We start from the raw sequence: 22,461 nt of genomic DNA, 5'->3' as shown, positions 1-22,461 counted from the left end.
GGTAGCACATCTTCTTTATGCACTCATCTGTCGATGGACATTCAGGTTGCCTCCATGTCTTGGCTATTGTGAACAGTGCTGCTGTGAACATTGAGGGGCATGTATCTTTTCAAGTTATAGTTTTGTCTGGATATATGCCCAGGAGTGGGATTGTGGATCATGTGGTAGTTCTAACTTCTGGATTGGTGAACAGATCCATGTGCTGGGAGGGTGGCACACCCCAACTCCACAGTGCAGAAGCTCCTGTGCTCGGGAGCCTTCTGGAACGTGCCCTATGTACCTCTTCATCTGGCTGTTCATTTGTATCCTTTACAGTACATTGCAACATAAGTGGAGCACTTTCCAGAGTTCTCTGAGTCATTCCAGTGAATTATCAACCTTGAGGGGGCTTCATAGGAACCCCTGAGTGTGTAATCAGTTGGGCAGAAGTTTGGGTCACCTGAGGATCCCACTTGTGACTGGCACCCGAAGCAGGTGTTCTTGTGGGACTGAGCCATTGAAGTTGTGGGATCTGACGCTAACTCCAAGTACATAGTGTTAGCATTTCATTGAATGGTTGGATACCCAGTTGGTATTAGAGAATTGGTTGGTGTCAGGAAAAACCACACATTTTGTGTTAGGAGTGGTGTCAGAAAACATCATCGTGTACCACAAAGGGGAGGGGTATCAACTAGCCATGGGCTGTGGCGTGCCCCTGGGGATAGAATAACCTCCCAAACACTTTTGGGCAAGGTGGCTCCCATGAGTCAAGGGCAGACTCTCCAGAGAAGAGTGCAGCTGTAAGCCTGTAGCAGCTGACACAGCAGCTGTGGGATGCCCACATCTGCCTGTAAGGGTAATCTGGGAGGACACAACAGCACTGATTCCAAGGTAGCATTCAGAGGAGGATAGGAACGTGTTGGGGAAAATTCCAGTGAGATGTGAACTGAGCAGGAGGCTGAGAGGTCATTCAAATGGTAGTTTCTTCCAAAGGAAGTAAAACAAATACTTTGGAAGAGTCATCAAGGAAGCTCCTGCCTGAGGATTCCAATAAGACATACGGTGATTGTAGCAGCCAGGATTCTCCAAAGAAACAGTCCCACTAGGGGCAAGTAACTTGCTAAGGATCCCGGAGCAGTGGAGTGGGATTCCCGCCCAGCCCCTGGCCCCCACGCAGCCGCTGCTCTCCACACCATGCTCACCACCTCCTCCTTCAAGCGTGCTTCTTAGCCTCCCTCTGACCCAGGGTTCTCAAACTTCAGTGTGCATCAGAATCCCCTGGCGTGCTTCTTCAACCAGACGACTGCGCCTGGCCATGAGAGTTTTGATTCAGGTGGTCTGGATGCAGCAGAGAGACAGTCAGCTGCTAAATTCCCTGGGTCCAGTGCGAAAGGAAAATGCAGGGCCCTGTCCTGGGGGAATTCCATCTCCACGTCCCACAGGCCCACGGCCCCGGTCCACCCTTAACAGATACCCCTGCCTCTCCCAAAGAAAATGCAACCTCCACGCCAGGACACGCTCAGTACCTGGATCAGGGCCTGCAAGAGGCCCCTGAAAAGCCGCTGTGGTTCTGCCCACCTGGGATGGGGACAGTCGCCGCCTTGCCCTGGCCTGAGCGCTGAGGGGTGCGAGCCGTGCATGTCCCATGCCTCCCCTCCCTGTGTTTGTGCGCAGGCCCCGGCCAGGGGCAGAGGACAATGGCCAGTGCAAGCCTCCCCTCATCACTGCCACTTGGCTGCCTCCTGGGTAGGGGGAGGCAGGGTCCCGGGGCAGGAAGGGTGGGGGCAGATGGCCTAGAACCTGGGCAGGGAAGCACTGGGAGACTCCAAGGTCCTGAACTTGCTCCATGGTCCAAACGGACTTCATTTAGGAAACACTCAAAGATAAAATTAAACTTCAGCTGCCCGACTCTTCTGAACCCGTGGCTGTGTGTGGCTACGCTGGTTGCCCGCCCATGAATCGCACTCTGGCCAGGGGATATTTGCATTTCTAGCAAGTTCCTAGGTGTTTCTGAGAACCATGTAATCATTCCTTTTTTTTTTTCCCCCAAGCAAGGCAAAACATTGTTGCACTCTTGTGCTCTTCCTTCCCTTCTCTGTAAAATGGTGACACTTCTGCCTCAGAACTGGGGGAGAGGACACCGGGGAGAAGGCTTAGCACAGTGGAGGACACAGGCCACACTCTAGAACAATGTTACCATCAACAACACGAATAGTAATGACCATTACTGCCATCACTCCCTCTACTTTTGTGCAGGCTATTGTGTCTGATGCTTTTATCTGTTGTTTCTGGCCTATTTCCTCTCTGCTGTCTGTCACCTCAATTTTGAGAAGGAACTAGAAAAGTATAGAGGAGAGGTTGGGGTAGGAGTAGGGAGGGATACCGCTGGCCAAAGCCAGCTATGGCAGAAAGCCACAGCGAGAGGAGATATGCAAGGATGCTGCCACTTACCTTAACAAATGTCAATCTTGGATCCTCTGAAATTGGCACTGGAGGAGAAGCTGAGTGTGAGGAGGGGTGGGTGGACCACTGCACCCCATGTTTTCCCCTGGGGACTGAGCTTCTGCTCTGTAAAGGACATATGAATATCTTTAAGGAGGAGACAGCTCCAGGTATTATTCAGAAAAGGACAAGATACAATCCTGGGGATGGAGATGCAATTCTCACTGCCGCCCCTCCTGTCCCTTCAGGTGTGAGTGGAGAAGGGCCACTTCCCCTTCAACATCTAGACCAGGTTAAGATGTCCAGAAGCACAAGACTGCAGCAAGGCTGGCTCATTTCCATGCGGCTTTATTAAAGTCAGGCTTATGGGGCCTTGCTTGCTCTTCAAGTCTTGCCCATCCCGTCCAACGTGGAAAGAATACACTGTTCTCAAACTAGCATGGGGAGACTAAGGCCCAGAGAGAGAATGAGATTGCATTCCTCTGCAGTGGGTCTCAACCTTGGAATCTCCCTAGGAACTTAAAAAACACCAGTGCCTGGGGCCCACCCCCAGGGATTCTGATTTAATTCATTTAGGAGGTATTTTTAGGCATCAGGGTTTAAAAACCTCCACAGGTGTAAGAACTGTGCAGCAAGGTTGAGAACACAGCTGCACGGCTCACTCAGCTCTGGGTGGCTCTGGGAACCCTTCCGTACTGAATGAGCCTCCCCATCAGGGGCACCTCTGTTATTCACAATGATGTGTCCTCGCCTGAGTGGCTATCCAAGAAGTCCTCAGGACACACAACACAACATACACACAAGAGAGAGCCACTATAAGGCCAGGTGAGGACAGGGTGTGGAATTTTAGGGGGAAGTGGGAGGGTCACAATTCAGCACAGGGTGAGACAAAGAAATCAAGGAGAGGGATTCTAGGGTATGTCTAGACTATGTCCCCTGGAAATAAAATGAATAATGATGTAGAACATCTTCCTCTTGCTGTTCTGACTGATAGGAACCCCTTCCTCATGGACTTAACGCAGCTGTGCTAGAGAATGTGTTCACCACTGTGTCCTGAGACCTAAGCCCGGGGTAGGTGCCGGATGTTTATGAGGATTTTGTCTGATCTGCCCTCTCTGCCAGATACAAGCTGCCAGCTCGAGTACAACCTCCTCACCTGAAATCAATTCTGCAAACATTTATGGAACATCTTTTCTCTGACGGCAGCACATGAGGAACTAGGGAGCACACAATAAATAGCGGTCGTTGTTGCTTAATACTCTTCTTAGAATGTTGACCTCAAACAAGTTAACTTGCCTCACGGTATTTTAGTTTCCTAAGTTGAAAAGGTGGTAATAATAGGGCTTGAAAGGTTGTCGTGAGGTCTAAATGAATTAACACATTGAAACACTTACAAAGATGCCTTAAGTATTTAATAAGCATTAGCCAATATTCTTATGATGGTTAATATTAATATTACTAACTGGGTCTACCATAGTGAATACGACAGATGTAGTCTTTGGTCTTATGAAACTTACAGGCTAATGGAGAAAACAAGTAATTATAATAGAGTGGTAGGTGTTAATGTAGTCAGAAGTGGAGGTGCTGTGAGAACATTCCGGAGGGGCCCCGTACCAGTCTTAGGGGATTACTGAGGTTTTCCTAAGGGAAACAATGGCTTGGCTGAGATATGAAGAATGATTAAGAGATTTGCAGGTGTGGGAGGGACTGTGTTGAGGGAGAGGCAGAGGGACCTTCTGGGCAGAGGGAGTAGCAATGTCAGCAGGTGAGAGAGGACTGGCTTATCAGAGAAGAGGGGGATGCAGGATCGAGGTGCTTCAGGCCTGGGAAGCACGATAAGGAATTTGAACTTGATCAAAAATGGAGAAGACATAGGTCCTGCCCTTGAGTAGCTCCCAGTTACATGGGACAGCTGGACGTAAAATAGATATTTTATTATTTTTATTCATCATTTAATATAATGTGAGAATAGAGAGGAAGGGCCTATGGCAGAGAAGGAAGGGTTTATAGAAAAAGCCAAGGTGAAATGCCCAGATTGACATGGACAAGCGCCTTCCTCTTCTTCTTTCCAAGAGAAACAGGAACACCTCCTCTTTTCAAGCATGCCCTCTTGCCTCTCTTCCCAGGTTCTTTTGGTGTAACAACATCCTCCATCAAGTCAGAAACTTAGTGTGATCCCCAGTGCTGTTTTCTCACTGACTCCTCACATTCAGCCAACGGCCAAGTCCCACTGAGTTGCCACCTCTCATTGCCCTGAGTGAGGGCTTTATCATCCATTAAGGGATGCTTTCAACAACCATGTCTATTTATCTTGAGTTGCCCTGATCAAATTCAGTTTCATATCATGACTGCCAGAGTGATCTCTGCAACATATAAATCCAGCCATATCCCCCATTGGGGCAAAACTATTCAGTTTCACATCATCTTGCTCTACCTGCATTTTCTACCTGTGCACAGAGCTATCGTGAACTAAGAATGCACATATATAAAATACCTTCAGTCCCTCTGGGGAAATGTAAGAGTGCTATTTTTGCTTATCATTTATTTATATTTTTAATTAAAAAATTGAGATATAACTGACATATAACATTGTTTAAATTTAAGGTGTGCAATGTGATTTGACATATTTATATATTACATGATTCTCACCCATCACATAATTATCATTTCTTTTTTGTGGTGAGAACATCTGAGATCTAGTTAAGAGCTCTATTTTTAAAACTGTTTTTAGTACTAAAGATAAAACAGTATCTTCTCTTAGCTGTAATTTCACTGAAACTGAACTATTCTCTTTCCTGAATAACCTGAGTTAAAGCGGTGAGGTGTGGCTAGACCTTTTAGTTGTAGGGATTAAAAAAAAAAATCACCCTTACCTCCTCCCTTATTTATCTTCTTGGAGTGAGCACCATACAAATGCCAAAGTATGGGTTAGAGGGAAGGTTATTTAGTGATGGAGTCTTGCATCTATACTGACTTAGCCTGAATGACATAAGATTTTAGCCTTTTCCTCCTTTTTGTCCTTCTCCAAGGTAGTTATTTTCTAGTTTTACCTTTTTAAGAGTCAAGTTTATTGGGGGATAATTCACATAAAATAAAATTTACCCCTTTACAGTGGATCATTCAGTGAGTTTTCTTGATTGTATACAGTCATGCAACTACTGCCTTAATCAAGAAATAGAACATTTCTATCAACTCCAAATGTCCCCTCATGCTCTTTTCAGTCAGTCTCCTCACCCACACTCATTTCCTGGCAACATATGACCTGTTTTCCGGAATGTCATGTAAATGGAATCCTATAATATATAGCCCCTTGTGTCTGGCTTCTTAGACTTAGTATATTGTTCTTGAGATGAATTCGTATTGTTGCATGTGTCTGTAGTTTGTTCTTTTTTTTTATTGCTGACTATATTATTCTGTGGTCTGGATGTAGACAATTTGTTTATTCACCTGTTGGCAAGCATTTGGACTGTTTCCAGTCTTTAGCTATTATGAATAAAATTGTTTTAAATATGAGAGTTTCTGTTGCTTCATATGCTCACCAATGTTTGGTCATGTAAGTTTTTAAAATTTTAGACATTCTAGTGGGTGTGCAATGGTATCTTCTTGTGTTTTAATTTTCATTTCCCTAAACTCAAATTACCATCTTTTAAAGAACTAATTTTCCATTCACTTATATTCTTTGGTGAACGTGTCTGTTTAAATATTTTAAACCATTTTTTTGGTTGCATTTTTAAATGTTATTGAGCTGTGAAAGTTTTTTATAAGTATTCTGGATATGTCTCTTATCAGATATAGAATTTTCTAATAATTTTCCAAGTCTGTGGCTTTTTTTTCATTTTCTTAACATTTTTTTAGAATAACTTTACTGAGATATATTCATATAACATTACCTTTTTTTATATAGGTAAGAAGTGGATTTATTTAGAGAGAAACACACTCCACGGACAGAGTGCGGGCCATCTCAGAAGGCGAGTGCAGCCCATATAACATTATCTTTTGAAGAGCAGAAATTTTTAATTTTGATGAAGTCCAATGGATTAATTTTTTCTTTTATGGTTTCTAATGTTTGTTGCCTATCTAAGGAACCTTTGTTTAACCCAAGGCAATAAGATTTTCTCCTACGTTTTTTCAGAAGTTTTATAGTTTTGTCTCTTAACATCTAGGTTTATGATCCATTTGAAGTTAATTTTTGAGTATGGTATGAAATGAGTCAAGGTTAATTTTTCTTGGATATCCAATTGTTCCAGTAACATTTGCTGAAAAACTGTCTTTTCTCCATTGAATTACCTGGGCACTTTTTAAAAAATATATATAAATTTATTTATTTATTGGTTGTGTTGGGTCTTCATTGCTGCACACAGGCTTTGTCTAGTTGTGGCGAGCGGGGGCTATTCTTTGTTGTAGTGTGCGGGCTCCGCATTGCCTGGCATCTTTTGTTGCAGAGCACAGGCTCTAGGTGCACAGGCTTCAGTAGTTGTGGCACATGGGCTCAATAGTTGTGGCCCATGGGCTTAGTTGCTTTGAGGCATGTGGGATCTCCCTGGAGCAGGAATTGAACCTGTGTCCCCTGCATTGGCAGGTGGATTCTTAACCACTGCGCCACCTAGGAAGTCCCTGCCTGGGTACTTTTGTTGAAAATCAGTTGACTGTATTTTGGTGGATCTATTTCTGGACTCTATAGTCTGTCCCTTTGATCTATATTTCTATTTTTAGACATATGCACTGTCTTGATATCTAGTGTTAGAATAAATCTTGAAATCAGAGTGATTCTGACTCCAGCTCAGCCCTTCCAACTTTGTTATTCTCTTTTCAAAAATCATTTCTAGGTCCTTTGCGTTTCCAAAAAAAATTTACATTCAGTTTTTTAATTTCTACAACAACAACAACAAAGGCTGATCAATAGTTCTATTTGGGAAGAATTGACATCTTAACAATATTGACTCTTCCTATTTATGAGCATGATTTGTCTCCTGGTTTGTTTAGTTCTTCCTTGATTTCTCTGAGCATTAAATTTTTTTCAATGTACAAGTCTTGCACATAGTTGGTTATGTTTATCTCTAAGGATTTCATGTTTTTAATCTTTTGTGAGTGGTATTTGTAACATTTTCAATATCTAATAGTTTGTTGATAGTAAATAGAAAAACTGCTTATTTTGTATATTGACCTTGTATCCTAAAACCTAGTTAAATTCACATATTTGTTGTCATAACTATTTGTATTTTTGATATCTGAGAATTTTCTATGCAGATGATTATGCTGTTTGCAGTTAAAGACATTTTAACTTCTTTTTTCCAATCTACATACTTTTATTTATTTTCTTGTTTTATTGCACTAGCTAGGACCTCCAGTATAATGGTGAAAAGAAATTATAAAAGTGGGCATTTGCTTTGATCCCAATCTTAGGGGCAAAGCATTTAATATTTTATATTAAGAATGATGTTATCAATTTTTTTTTGTAGATAAGGTTTGCCAGATTAAGAAAATATCCTTCTACTCCAAGTTTGCTGAAATTTTTTTTATAATGGATGGATGTTGAATTTTATAAATGCTTTTTTTTTACATGTATTGAGATAATTACATTATTTTAATATTTTATCTGTTGAGACTGTGAATTTTACTGGTTGAACTTGAATGCTGAACCAACTTCAATTTTCTGGAATACACCCAAGTGGGTCATGACAGAGTATCCTTTTTATAGGTTTCTGGATTAAATTTGCTAATATTTTGTTACTATACTCATGAGAAATATTAGTCTGTAGTTTTCTGTCTTATCTATCTTTGGTATCTAGATAATGCTGGCCTCCTAAAATGAGTCGTGAAATGTTCCCACTTCTATCTTTTGGGAAAAGTTTATGTAGAATAGGCATTATTCTTCATTAAGTGTTTGGTAAAATTCACCAGTAAAGTCTCCTGAATCTGGAGTCTGTTTCTTTAACAAGGCTATACAGTTTATCTGTTTCATTTTTTAAAAAAATATTTATTTATTTATTTGTGCTGGGTCTTAACTGCAGCATATGGGATCTTTAGTTGTGGCACGTGGGATCTATTTCCCTGACCAGTGTTCGAACCCAGCCCCCCTGCATTGGGAGCATGGCGTCTTAGCCACCAGACCACCAGGGGAGTCCCTATCCATTTCTTTTTGAGTGGGCTTTGGTAACTGGTGTCTTATTCTTTTGGGGTGGTCTTTGTGTGAGATGTTGGCATATTATAACTGTCTTCTGATTTCCCAGTTGCTGTCAGTGATATTTGTTTATTCATACCATCCTTATTTATTGTGCCATTTTTATTATACCATCTTTATTTTTGTCCATTTAATGGCTGCAATCAACAGATCACAATAAAATCAATGAACACATGGCAGGGGAAATTTGGTGGTCGTGGCAAAGTAGAAGGCATTGTAGACTTCGGCTAAAAATATTTATGTCACGAAAGAGAAGGAGTTGCCTGATGCCTTTGTCAGACAAATTTGTCTCTTTTAAGTATTGGCTTTAAAAGCGGGAGAAAAAAACAGGGAAGTTGCAAAAAAAAATCTCCTTCCCAGAAAGCACTGGAAAAACCAAAGGGAAAAATAGCAGGACTTACCATCACCATTTTCACAGAGTTATTTCTAAACAGTTTTTTTGGGGGGCGGGGGGGGGAGGGTTATTGGCATATACTGAAATGTAACAATTTATTGATTGGGAGTATTTTAAAACATAACAGAAAGAACCCAACTTTCTCCCTCAATTCCTTACCCCAGCCTATGTTTAAATAATGTAAATAACCTTTGAAAATGTAACAGCCACATTTGTTGGAATAGCATGTTCAGTGATTTGAATGATCTATTTTAAAAGCAACTTATCCTACAAGTTACTTTTCCACTTAAAATGTTTTCCTTGTTCGTAGTAAACCCTGTACTGTTTTCTTAAGGACAGTTCGGTTACAAGTACAGAATAACATACTTAATCTATTTTGGTTTAATTTACTCACAGGTAAAGTAGATACTTCTTTTCCTACCACCATCAATGGGTTTTTATAAGAGTAAAGTCAGGTATATGCTATAATATATTGGTGAAGAGAGATTAAAGTCATCATATAAAGGCAAACTGATGATATTACAATTCTTTCCTTTATGGCAGGGCTTGATTATTATAATTTAATGTGCTAGGAAGCAGAAAAGGCCTGTATGTGTAATCCACTGGCCTTTTCACATGGGATGTATATGGAGGTTGCCCTGTGGCTTGAGGAGGTGGCTACTGTTTGCACAGTTTAGAGCTTGCCTTTTGTAGCTCTGGTTGTAACATGCCTTTGGTTAAAGTTAGTTTCACCCATGATTGCCAATCTCCAGGTTGGTTCACTGGGTGCTGCTACTTCTCAGAATTCCATGACTAAGCCAGGAGTGGTGTTTGTTATTTACTAATAGGTATTTCTTCTGCCTGTTCTGCTTACCACATCATCATACCAGGCCTTGACCTTTGTGAACTCCTCTGGAAAATCAAACATACCTAAAAGCTGCCCCAGCCTAGGTCTAATAACACCATCAATTGCTCTTTGGGAGGTCATGGAACAGAACTTGGAAGGTGATTTCAATGAGAAGGAAACATAATGGCTCAACAAATCCAAATTTTCGATGAGAAAACAAGAATCCAGAGAAGTTAAGGGGCTTGATTAAGGTCCCCTCTTCTAGGAAGCCTTTTGGACTTCCCAAGGTGGTTGTATTGGTGCTTCCCAGCTGTTTGCAAAACCGCTGAATTCTTCTACAACTTTTCACTCTTTGCTAAAATGACTTCCTGATGGTGTCTCTTACTAAGAGTGGGCCGAGTTACGTTTGTCCACAGGGCCTAGAACATTTTAAGCCCTCATGAACATTTGCTGAGTGGCTGAGTCTCTCACATGCTAGTTACTAGGTACTGTAGATATGAAGTCAGGCTCGTGGAAGTTAAGGAGAAACTCCAGGAAAGCCCAAGCTCTTCTTGGTAGCAGATCAGAATCTGTAAGCTAAACCAAAGACTAAGCTGAGAAGCACATATAAGCAAGGGAAGATGGAAAAATTAAAGGGATCCATCCAGAAAGAAGGTAGTGAAAGTGTTTCAATTTCCCTACTTGTAGGTGCATTTGTTTGATTCATTCATTCAGTAACTTTATATTGGGCATGTACTGTGGACCAGGAGCTATTTCAGGCATTGGAGATACAGTAGTGAATAAAACAGTGTTCGTCTTATATTTCCAGTGGGAGAGAAACTTTAAACAACTATCAAGTGAAAAATACGGTAACATCAGGTAGTGATAAATGCTGGGATGAAAAATAAAGCAGGGAAAAGAATCACTGATTAAAAAAAAGAAAAGGAAGGTTTCTCTGAGCAAAGACCTGAACAAAGTAAGGGAGCCATGCCATGAGAATATTGTAGAAAGAGCATTTCAGAGAGAATCAGTACAAAGATCTTGAGGCAGCCTTGGTGTGTTTGAGAAACAAGGTGGCCAGAAGGTTAGAGCAGCATGAGGAAAGAGAAAGGAGATGAAGAAAATTATTCTGCACTTGTGAAACTGTCCTTTCCAGCTCCGAAGTGTTAGGATTGGTGATCCTCTGACTATATAGACCAGTTCCAATAAAGAGCACCCGTACCATGCAAAAACCAGACCTTTATCTCTCAGGAGTGCTTTACTGGAGACTATCCACCCCCTAGGACAAGGGTCCTCTCCTGAGGTCAACAGGCCCCCGGGGATCACAGTCAGGCTTTGGATTGTCAATTAACCCCCTCCCCAAATCTGTGCCTCCTTCCAGAACATTTTTTGTGCAGAGAAAGTCTTAGATGGAACCTGTATGCAAATGCCTGCAGGGCCAGGTAGGAATATAGAAAAATGAAATAGGTCAATGTGAGAATTCAGCCACACTTTGCCTCTTAAACAGAGGAATGTGCTTCACTCCAACAGAGAAATAAGCTCTCTCCCATTTGTCTTGAGGTATTCAATCTTGTTTCTATTTTTTATTTCCTCACTCTGATAGAGACTTAGAGCAAGAGAATTACTTCTCCACCATGTAAGAAAACCAACAATGCAAGGGTGATGACAAATGGCAAGTAATGTTCAGTGCTGGGGATCCAGAGAGGATGGTGAGGACTGTGGAGAGTGGGAGGGGGTGTACCTTCTAAAGGCGGCAGACACTACTCTGCTTCAGTTCATCACTGCCTTGAAGGAATGCAACCCAGTGTCAACAGATCTTAGGGCTGGTTAAGAGAAAGCAAAACTCTGAATCTCTGGAGGTGAAATCTCCAGATTTTTTATTTAGTTTACTTTTTCTTTTCTTTCTTTCTTTCTTTTTTTTTAGAATCCTGGCAGACCAACTGTAACACTTGGGGTTGGATATGGCCCATAGGCAGGTGATTTGTTGAACTCTGATCTATAGATTTTACCAGAATTTCTGGGAGATCTATTACCTAACATTGACAACTACTGTCCTAGAACATGATTTTTTCCCACTTCTGTGGGTACAAAGACCAAGGACACAGTCATCCACCACGTCCCTGGGTCCTAGGAGTATAGGGGAAGGCCATCTGCCTGGCTTCTCCCTCCCCCATTCCTGACCCAGAGCACAGAAGCCAGCAGGATCTGCTCCTCTTCCTCTGTCCCCCCAGTGAGTGTCCTCCACTACAGGGATGGAGCAAGTAGGATATTGTAAAAGGGAATTGGTCCTTAGAAGCACCAGATGAAGTTTAAGAGATGCTCATTACCATGAAAGGTAGCTCTCTTCTTTGTCTTCTCAGTTCTCCAGTTCACTCCCTCCCGTTAATCCCTCCATACTCAACCCACCACACCCCATGAGAGTATCTTTGCTTACAAGGGTGAGAGTTGAAATAACAGCTAATCTTTATTATTTGCTAAGTGTCAAAGCATTTTCCATAGATTATCTCATTTACTTCTCACAATAGCCCTATATGTTTCATTATTATCTCCATAAAAGGCTAAATAATTTGCCAAAGATTACATACGCAGCCAGCAGTGGCAGAGTGAGGATTCATGCCTGAGCAGTTTAACTTTAAAGCCAAACAAACAAACAAAAAAACACAGCACTTTAAAGCCATTCTGCTGGAGCATCAATTCATTCATTCTACAATCATGTGGAATGCCTACTACATGCTGGGAACTATTCAAGGTGCTGAGATATAGCTGTAAACAGTGCAAATACAAATACAAATACATGTCCTCATGAAACTTACATTCTTGTAGGGGAGAAAGATAGAAAACTGGACCAATGAATAAAGCATAAACTAGGTTAGATAGTGATCAGTGTAAGGGAAAAAACTAGAGCATGGAGGAAAGAGAAGTGGGGGGGGGGGTGAATTCTGACAAGGGTGATCAGTCAAGTCTCACTAAGAAGGTGAAGCTGAATAAAGATCTGAGGAAGTGAGGGAACAAACCATGCAGATTATCTGGAGGAAGAGCATGAAAGGTAGAGGAAACAGCAAAGACAAAGGCCAAGAGGAAGGAGCAAGGGTAGCATGTTCTACAAATAGAAGGAGGCCACTGTAACTTGAGCATTGTGATCAAGGAATAGAACAGGATAGGATGAGATCGGAGAGGTACCAGATCTTCTAGGGTCTTGCAAGTGACTATTAGGTTTTTGTCTTTTACTCTGGTTGCAATGCAGCCATTTGGGGTAGAGTAGAGGAAGGACATGAAATGACAGTTTAAACAGGATCTGTCTCATTGCTCTGTCAGAAATAGCCTATTGGGAAGCAAGGAGGCCAAGAGGGAGGCTGCAGCAATAAGCCAGGTAGAAATGGAGGTGCCCTGGACTAGTGTGCAGGGGAGATGTGGCAAGTGCTTCCATTCTGTGTTTACCGTGAAGCCAGAGTCAAAGAATTAGCTGACAGGTGAGATGTGGGTGTGTGAGAAAGAGCAGTCAAAGATGGCTCTAAGGCTGTTGGCTTGAGCAACTGAAGACTGGAATTGACATTTTCAGAGATGGGGAAGGGTGCAGGAGGGATGGCTTTGTTCTTGTTTCATTTTTAAGGGGGAGAGGGGAGAAGGGTTATCCAGGCCCCATTTTGGGACCTATTAAATGGGAGATACCGATTGGACATCCAAAGGATAATGCCAGGTGGCAGGTCTGGGGTTCGGGAGGGCAGTCCATCAGCTCTACAAATTACACTCTACGCCCTGAGAGTAAGTGAAGACACCCACATGTAATTTTGGGAAAATGATGGCTGTATCAGAAATACTGGAACAGTATTAAGGAGAGTCAAATTTAAAAAATTCACCCACATCCTGCCACCCTAAAAACAGCTGCTTTTATTTCTTCACGTTCTGTTTTTGCCCAACATGCATACATACGTTTATAATGTCCAAATCATAGCATGGATACAATTTCATATTCTACTTTTTTTCTCTTAACATGATCCCATAAGTATTTTCCTAAGTGGCTCCCACATGTGCTTCCTGGCACCAACAAAATGCTGGGCATTGTTGAGACCTTTCAGAAACAAAAATTAAAAACCCTACTTTGGTACAAAACTTGGTGCCCCTACAGCTGGCATTGTGCTTATTGCAATCTTTGTGGACAGTGACTCTCTGTGGATGTGACTTTGAGCTGGGCCCTGAATGATGAGAATCTGCCATGCACCCAGTCTGGGGAGGGGCCATTCCAGGAAGGCAGGAGGGCATGTGCAAAGGTCTTTAGGAGGCAACAGGAAAGCACAATAAGAAGTGCTGCTGGCAGATTCATTTCAACTGACAATTAAATAGAAATTATTTTATCTTTGTAAAATTTAAAAAATATCTTTAAGCTACAGAAAATTGGGTACACCCTTCCTCTAGGATTCTCTACTGAGGAAGGAGCAGTCAAGTGGAATAATTTAGAGGATAATGAGCCCTAGTAGATGTGATTCTTAAAGGTTCTGAGCAGCAGACTAGACACAAACTCCACATGGAATCCTGTTCATTCATCCCAGTCCCTCACCCAGAACCAGAGTCCAGTCCCTTAATTTTATAGAAAAGGTCTAGGTTCCAAGGACAAGTGACTTGTGCAAAATTATTCATCTCCATTACAGAGGGTTTTAACTGGGGTTCAATTAGCTCTGCCCTCCAGATCAGACTCTAAGAAACAAAACATGATTCCGTGCATGCGACTCCATCGTTGACAAAACCTTTTGTTAGCTGGGAAATGCAACCCGCCTTCCTCTCCGGCTAATCTGCCTTACATTTGCATAATTATTCACTCAAAAGCAGGAATATTATTGAGAAAAACCGTTTGTCCAGGACTCCCGGCCCGAAGGTTGGGAGCTGGTTTACGCTTCCTCGTAGAGCCAGCAGGGGGGGGCACCATGCAAGGTTTGTGAGCCGCGCCTCCCCGCCATCCGCCCCCCCCCCCCACGTCCTCTCCCCCTTCCTCGCCCAACTTCCCTATAGCCTACGCTTGAACTAAAAGTGGCCATTGACCTTTCAAGCTTTTGAATAGTGATGCAATAGAATAGCATTTCAAAGAAAAATGTTTATCGAAATTTTGGATCCGGTTTTCCCGTGAGTGTTAATGGTTTTTAAAAAGTAGGCCACATTTAAAGTAGGTCACATTTCGGGGGCGGACGTGCAGAGAAAGAGATGAGTTTCAACTGAGGCCAGGTGGCCTCCAACCAGGTGGGAGGAGGTGAGGGTCCCTGGGCAGGGAAGAAGAGCCGGGATCTTTCTGCATTCCTGGTTCCCGGGCGCCAGCTCTGCGGGAAATCGCAGAGTTGAGCTCTCTCGGACTGCGGACACCGAGGCGGGCCGGGCCAGGACCACCGGGACGCGCGGGTCTGGGAGCCCCCACTGCGGTAGGCGCAGGTGAGCCGCAGGGCCGCCGGGTGGCGGGAAGGAGACGGCGTGTCTAAGAGTGGAGGGAGGGACGGAGGAGCCCGGTAGAGCCGGTGAGGGAGACGGCGAGCAAGACCGCCAGGGGAAGGGGTCTGAGAGCGGCCAGCGCCGTTCAATAAGGCGCCGCTCTCCGCCCGCTGGCAGCCTTCTAAAGACCCGGCCCGAGAGGACCGCCATCGGCCCGCTCCCTCCCGGTCCCGGGCGTGGGCGCGGGGGTGTTGAAGAGCGCCTCCCCCCCCCATTAATGTGCCTTAGAGTGGGAGGGGCCGTTTGCGAGGGCCAGTAGTCTCTCCAGCACTACCCCCCCCACCCCTCCAAAATGTGCGGCCTGGAAGGTCGCCTAGAGAAGGCGCGGAGGGAATGGGAGAGAACCCGGCGCGGCGGGCCGAGGGGCGAGAATGTCTGCTAAAAGCTCGACCCCGGCGCACAGCTTGCACGGGCTGGGCGCGGGCTCCGGCCGCCGAAACCCGGACGGTGATGGCCTGGGACTCCTCCTGAGCGTCTCCGGGAACTCCGGGGCGTGGGGTCGGAGGAGGGCGGATTCCCAGGCATCTACCCCGCCCTGGCCGGCACCCGAGCTCTCTGAGCCCGTCTCCCCTGAAGCCTGCGCATTAGCGCCGGAGTCTCTTTAAAGCAGTAGCGGGGGCCGCGGTCACGTGAGGTGGATTCCTGGAAAGTTCCTGGAAAGCGGCCTCCGCAGCCGCGGGGCGGGGCGCGCGGGGCGCGCGGACTAGGGAGAGAGGCGGGGAGCGAGGGAGGCGCGTCGGTCTGGGAAGTCGCGCGCACACACCGCTCCGGGGACAGACGTTTAACTCTTGTCTAGTCTCGCCGCCGCCGCGGCTCGCGGGCCTTGAGCTTCTCTCGAAGCATGAGCCTCCCCGCCCGCCTCCACTGGCGCTGCGCGGGCAGCGGACAGTGCGCGCCGGGGCCCCGGGCGCACAGCCTCAGGATCCCCGTTGCCTACAGCTGGGGCGCCGGAGGAGCTCGGGCCGCGGCCCGCGGCAGGTATCGGTCTGCGGAGCCTGAAGGCTCCGCCTCTAGGAGGGCTGGGAGGGCACTGGGGCGCGGCCGCGAGCGCCGGGCAGCTTTGGCTTCCGCAGTTTGGAGCCTCTGGGCGAGAGAGTCGGAGCTGCGGCTCTGCCCCGAGGCTGGGAGCTACTGCCTGCTTTCTCTGGTTCTTTCCCGGCGTCAGGAAGTCTCCAGAGTTTTTTTTTTCCCCTCCCCTAAACTCCCATCCAGATTAATAATTCTCCTAATAACCTGATCTCCCTCTCCTCCCCACCCGCCTGCCCCCGGCCCTGACTCTTTCCTCCCTCCGTCTCTCCTTCTCATCTCCTTGGTTGCAGCCGGAGGGAACCCAGCAGCTGCCCCGGGTCGGGGGTGTCCGAGCCCGGAGGGGGCGTCGGAGCGCGGCGAGTCCAGGCGATGGCCTCCGGGGCTCACGTTTGCCCTCCGCGTAGAGAACTCCGGCCGACCCCACCTCTGAGCGCAGGGCTCGTCACATCCCTAGGCATCTCGTTCCCAAATTAAAAGTCAACAGGGGAAACTCGGGCAGATACCCCTCCTCCTGGGCCCCTCCCGGCTCCCCCGCCCCATGCCGGTTGGGGGAGGCTGCCTGGTGCGGAGGCGGCAGCGGCTGCCGCGGCCGAGGCCGAGGTAAGGGCTCGGCGTTGGTTGTCTAGCACTTCCCGCCGCGCGCTCTGCCTCCTGCTCGGCCCCGGCTCGGGTCACGGCTCGGAGCCCCCGCGAGGGCTGCGCGCTCCGGTAGATTCCTCGACAGCGCCCGCGGCGGCAACAGCAGCAGCAGCCGCCCGGCCTTGGGAGCGGTAGCCGCGGCGCCCCCCACCCCTGCCCCGAGCGGGCGCCGGGAAGCGGGGGGAGGGGAGCGACGCAGCCTCTCCTGCAGGGTTGCGGCAGCTCCCGCGCCTCCGCGTCCCGGGTTGCAGGCTCTGCCCCAGGAGCCCCGCGGCGCTGTAGGGCCGGGAACTAGGTTTGGGACGGGTGCTTCCTCCTGGGGCTCCCTGGGCTGTGCGGAGTGTGATAGGCGTGCCAATTAGGGACCTCTCCTCTTCTTTCCTTTTAAAATGTTTCTACTTTGTCCTTGACTACGGCCTGTTTACCACCGTACCCGCAGGTGACTCTTTGCTCTTCTAATCTGCTAGTCTGAGATTTCAGCGAGCAGCTCTGGGCGGGAAATTACCCGGTTCCCCACCCTCATCCTGTCCCCCACTCCCGCCCCCGCCCCCGACTCTTGCGCCTTGGATCCTTGCTCTCTCTTCATCCTTCTTTCTCTAGAGCGGGCCAGGGCAGTAACTGGATGCTTGGGGTTAAATGGTGCAGGAGCACAGACGCGGAGGAGTCCCCGGGATTTTCCACGTCTCTGTCCCTCCACCCACGCCCCGGCCGCAGGGGTCCAGTTCCGACTGACCCAACCCTCCACTTTCTCTTTGCAGGCAAACTGTGCGTGACCGCGCCTGCGGGGGATTTTGCCATCCGTGCACCGGGACCCGGGGAGGAAGAAGCAGCGGCTCCCCATCCCCTCCCCCTCCACCACCATTTCGGGGATTTTCAGGGACTCGTTTTGGGGTCCCCACTGACTTCTAAGAAGGACGCGTGCCCCTCTCTGACCCCAGCTCGGGCGGCCACCTGTCTTTGCCGCGGTGACCCTTCTCCCATGACCCTGCGGTGCCTCGAGCCCTCCGGGAATGGCGCGGAAGGGACGCAGAGCCAGTGGGGGACCTCGGGGTCGGCGGAGGAGCCGTCCCCGGAGGCGGCGCGTCTGGCAAAGGCCCTGCGGGAACTTAGTCACACAGGTAGGGTGCGGACCGGCCGCGACGCGTGCGAGAAGGGGGCGCCCCCCCCCCCAAAGACGCAGGTGGGGCTGTATTGGCGAGGCTGGGAAGCAATCGCTACCGGTCCCCACCCCAGGGCAGGGGACCGCGGGGAGGATTCCCGTACCGCCCTGGATCCTTGGGAATGCGAAAGAAAGTGGTTCTCGAGGGACTCAGAGGCCTAGGGGAGGGCAGAGGGCAGGAAGGGCTCCTTGGAAATCGACTATTAGGGCGCTGGAACATTTGCTGATTTTCCGTGGCTGTTTGGGGGTCGGCACTCGGGCTCGGACCTCAGCCGGAGAAAGTGCCCGACGCCTTTCCTGTCGGCGGGGTGCGAGGGCGGCGAGTGGGCGCTGCTCTGCCTGCAGCTTCAGCTGCATCCGGCTCCCGGGCTGGGCAGCCGCTGCAGCCTGGAATCTTGGCGTCCAAGTTCACGGACCGACAGATTGCCGCTCAGGCGACTGCCGCAAAGCCGGGAGGAGGGCGGACTGCGTAGCCCCAGCCGAGCTTGACCTCGCTTGTTTCAAGTGCAGTCTTGCGCTTTGAGCGGCTCTCGGTCGTCTCTCGGCATCTGAAAGAAGAAAAGATGGGAAAAAAGCTTCTGGCAAACTTGCAAGCTTTCAAAATCTGGATCCTCAAAGCTTATGTTTGGGGCAAAGTTGAAGTTTTGGTAGCAGTAGGGAGAGGGAAAAGTTCCTTTACTTGCGGTTCCGGTTTTTCCGTGCAGGCCACGCGCTTTCCCTCAGCGGGAGGAACTGGCAGATTGCAGGTACCCGAGCAGTTTTGGGGGGGGGGGGGGGTAGGGGTAGAGTGAAGAGCATTGTTCCAGCTTTTAAAATGCAAGATGTCGCTAAGTCACTTTTGAAAACGGGATGGGAGATGAAACTGGCAGGTAGAATCGAGAATGCTGGGGAGACCGATGAATTGGTCCAGTGTTGTGATTGGATTTGAATTAGGGCAAAGTCCAAGAGTTTATGGAAGACTGTAAACTGGAAGTACTAATTATTAATTGGGCTTTCTCTCATTTCTTAATGGCTGATAAGGTAGTTGTAATCAGAACAGCAAACAGAAGCTATTGTATAATACTAGAACTGCATTTGTAAAGCAAGTAAATAGCGGTGCTTTCCAGGACTTAGAAAAGGGATATGGATGCAGATTTGGGGAGGGTGGGGGTGGACACCCCCACCCTCCCCAAAGTGGCTTTTTTTTTCCCTTGTTGGAATTAACTGGAGTTGGGTTTTCCACTTTTTTTAAGGGCATAGCTTTTATTTCTAACGTATGGCTTATTTAATGTACATTCAATCTTTGATTTCAGTTGGCTAGTGGAGAAGCATCATGCCTGGTCAGCCAGCGTGTCATATTGCAAACATTCTTTTGTTTTGTTAGGAGAAAAATCTTAAGAGAGTTTGAAGAACAGCTACAGAAAGTTACTTTTTAAGAAAGAAAACCAGCTTGCAGTTTGTTCAGAAAATAAAATGGACCTACGTTTTCATTAAATGTGTACAGAACGTATTTATGGTAGCCTCTGGTAAACTTTCACACACTTCTTTTTAGTGCTAGAAAAATTGTTGCCAAGTACTTGCCCTATTTTAAAAATTCTCTATAATAACTATTTTACCCTCTTTTCTTTTTCTTTTTGAACAAAAACCCCAGGTTGGTACTGGGGAAGTATGACTGTTAATGAAGCCAAAGAGAAATTAAAAGAGGCACCAGAAGGAACTTTCTTGATTAGAGATAGTTCGCATTCAGACTACCTACTAACAATATCTGTTAAAACATCAGCTGGACCAACTAATCTTCGCATCGAATATCAAGATGGGAAATTTAGATTGGACTCTATCATATGTGTCAAGTCCAAGCTTAAACAATTTGACAGTGTGGTTCATCTGATCGACTACTATGTTCAGATGTGCAAGGATAAGCGGACGGGCCCAGAAGCCCCCCGGAACGGCACTGTTCACCTTTATCTGACCAAACCGCTCTACACATCAGCACCACCTCTGCAGCATCTCTGTAGACTCACCATTAACAAATGTACCGGTACCATCTGGGGACTGCCTTTACCAACAAGACTAAAAGATTACTTGGAAGAATATAAATTCCAGGTATAAGTGTTTCTCTTTTTCTAAACATGCCTCCTATAGAGTATCTCCGAATGCAGCTATGTAAAAGAGAACCAAAACTTGAGTGACGGCTCTGGATAACTACACGGAATTCTAAGAACAGCTGAAGTCAATGTAACTTAAACATATGGCGAGGTAGCCAGGTATTTAAAGTTCCCCCAGATATTTTCACCTGAGTGATGCTTCCCTTCCTAAGGCTGGCCAAGACCAGTTGATCTTTTTAAGTTAAAATGTCCCAAGTAAAGGCTGATGGAACATTTTATCAGAACTTTTTGCTTTTCTGAGGTCCCTTTCTGTTAGGTGGAAGGTCCCAGCACCGGTAGTAGAGAAAGAGCTCCACTTAGGAGTGCGGAAGAAGTGGAAGGAACCAAACTGACACAGGCTTAAATTCAATTTTGTATGCCTGGTGATCAGAGTCTGTTTTAGGACATTTGGTATTATGCATCCTGATGTGCTTAGGAGATTTGTTAAACAGATATGCTTGTGAGTATTTATCCTTCATTTTATGCAATTAACCAAATCAACCAAAAAAAGTGACCATGAAATCCTGTGTTTGTCTTTTTACTACATGTATGAACTCTCTCATGTGAATGAGTACTGTAGTAATCCATTTCAAGGGAGCCTTATTTCAGAAATATTTCAAACTGGTGCAAATGGAAAAGACTTCTTTTCCTTTAAGGCTAAAGACAAGAATGTCATGCTATACAGGTGCAACTCAATCCCTGTTAATAAAACCATGTAGATAGACATTTTACCCTTTGAAGTAGCTGTGTCCCACAACCTGTTGCCATTGATTTTTTGGAAATGGCTTTAGAAATTTCGAAGTGGTCTAACCATGGACATTAGCAATTGTCTCCCTTCTACCATGTAGAATACTTTGACTTAATTTTCTTCCAGATATAGGGGGATACCTGCCTGTTTTTCAAAGTGTTTATTTACTGCTGTTACTATTTGATTAGAATGTATTAAATAAAAAAAAAACCTGACTTTTACAAGTTGCACTTATTACTTTGAATTGTAGAGGACATACACTTTCATGGTAGTAGAGGGTTGCCATAAAAACTTACATCAAGTGAAATAACTATTCAGCCTGAGGTAGGATGTTACTTGACCTTCTCTAAAGTTACAGGTCACACTTGCCCTTTGCATTTTGGAGAGCATGGTTTAGAAACTATAAGAATTGCCAAGGGGGCTGGTCTTTTACAAGTTGAAAAGGCATGACATGAATGCCCTCTGTGTTTCCAAAAAACCTGGTTTAGAAACTACAAAAATTTTTACAGGTTGAATAGGCACAATACAAAATACAAAGGAAAAGTTTTACGGCTTTTTCTTTTTTTTTTTTTTGCCACACGGTTTCACGACTACTGCAAATGTACCATCTTTTCTGAAGTCCAGACATTATTTGTTTTGCTGCCTTTAAAAAAAATGTCCTGCATAGCTGCATACTATGATGTGTCACTGGGAAGGTGAGCCTAGTATATCATGTGTATGCCCCAGATGAATTAGAAAATACAGTTATAAATTATAGTAAAACCTGCTTATCGCATATCATGAAAATATGAGTATTTTCATAAAGCTCTTAAAAACCGGTTTTGTGCCTGGAAGGAAAACATAACTATGCATGTCCAAACAGCAGAGCCAAACACAGAAGATTGCTAGGTGTGCCTGAGGAAGAATTTGTTTGTAGCCTAAAATCTACAGAAGAGCTAGACTTTTAGGGTCTGGTCTCTGATGGGGAGGTAACCTTCTCATTAGGATGCTCAGAGTCTGCTTTATTTACCCTCTTTTTCCATCAACAACCATCGTGCGGTGTGGGATGTTTGGCTTTTCTGGCAAAAATTCCACATGATTGGTGCCGGGGGCTTTGTGGAATTTCTTTAAGGTCTTTTGCACTTCTGTTCGCATTGTTTCAAACACTCTGCTACTTCTCAGTTATTGAGAGTTGGATGCATAGTGGGGTGTGAGTACCCGTGGCACTGTGGAAAGGTCTTGATGGCTATCAAGTGACCAATTGCAAGAAAACCAGAGGACAGCAAAGACATCTCTGGATTGTGCTGTGGAACTATCAGTGCCTTATGTTTCCATCGTCCCTACTCTAAGTAAGTTGCTAAGCATCAGGAAGCAGCCCCCCCCTTCTATTGGGTTTTGTTTTGTTGTGTGTGTGTGTTATTGTTTTCACAGTTACTAACATCATTGATTTATTGAGTTTATTGTGTGCCAGATGCTTGCTCAGCACATTCCATGCCTTATCTCATTTAATC

At 45.9% G+C, this 22,461-nt stretch overlaps 1 protein-coding gene across 3 annotated transcripts; it reads left to right on the top strand.

Annotated features, from left to right (window-relative positions):
- The first annotated feature begins 16,037 nt into the window (after positions 1 to 16,037).
- Positions 16,038 to 21,190, top strand: SOCS2 (suppressor of cytokine signaling 2). Of its 3 annotated transcripts, none has more exons than XM_057743597.1 (3): positions 16,038 to 16,251; positions 17,700 to 18,059; positions 19,731 to 21,190. In XM_057743597.1, exons 2-3 carry the CDS (start codon positions 17,921 to 17,923, stop codon positions 20,186 to 20,188), a joined length of 597 nt encoding a protein of 198 aa, XP_057599580.1. In that variant the 5' UTR covers positions 16,038 to 16,251; positions 17,700 to 17,920; the 3' UTR covers positions 20,189 to 21,190. The 3 variants fall into 3 exon arrangements, with proteins under 3 accessions (XP_057599580.1, XP_057599581.1, XP_057599579.1); XM_057743598.1 differs by lacking the exon at positions 16,038 to 16,251 and adding an exon at positions 16,598 to 16,902; XM_057743596.1 differs by lacking the exon at positions 16,038 to 16,251 and having other exon boundaries at positions 17,242 to 18,059.
- The last annotated feature ends 1,271 nt before the right edge of the window (positions 21,191 to 22,461 follow it).

Source organism: Hippopotamus amphibius, chromosome 7 (assembly GCF_030028045.1).
Source record: "Hippopotamus amphibius kiboko isolate mHipAmp2 chromosome 7, mHipAmp2.hap2, whole genome shotgun sequence".
NCBI classification, from domain to species: domain Eukaryota; kingdom Metazoa; phylum Chordata; class Mammalia; order Artiodactyla; family Hippopotamidae; genus Hippopotamus; species Hippopotamus amphibius.
This window is presented reverse-complemented; position numbering and strand designations above follow the sequence as displayed.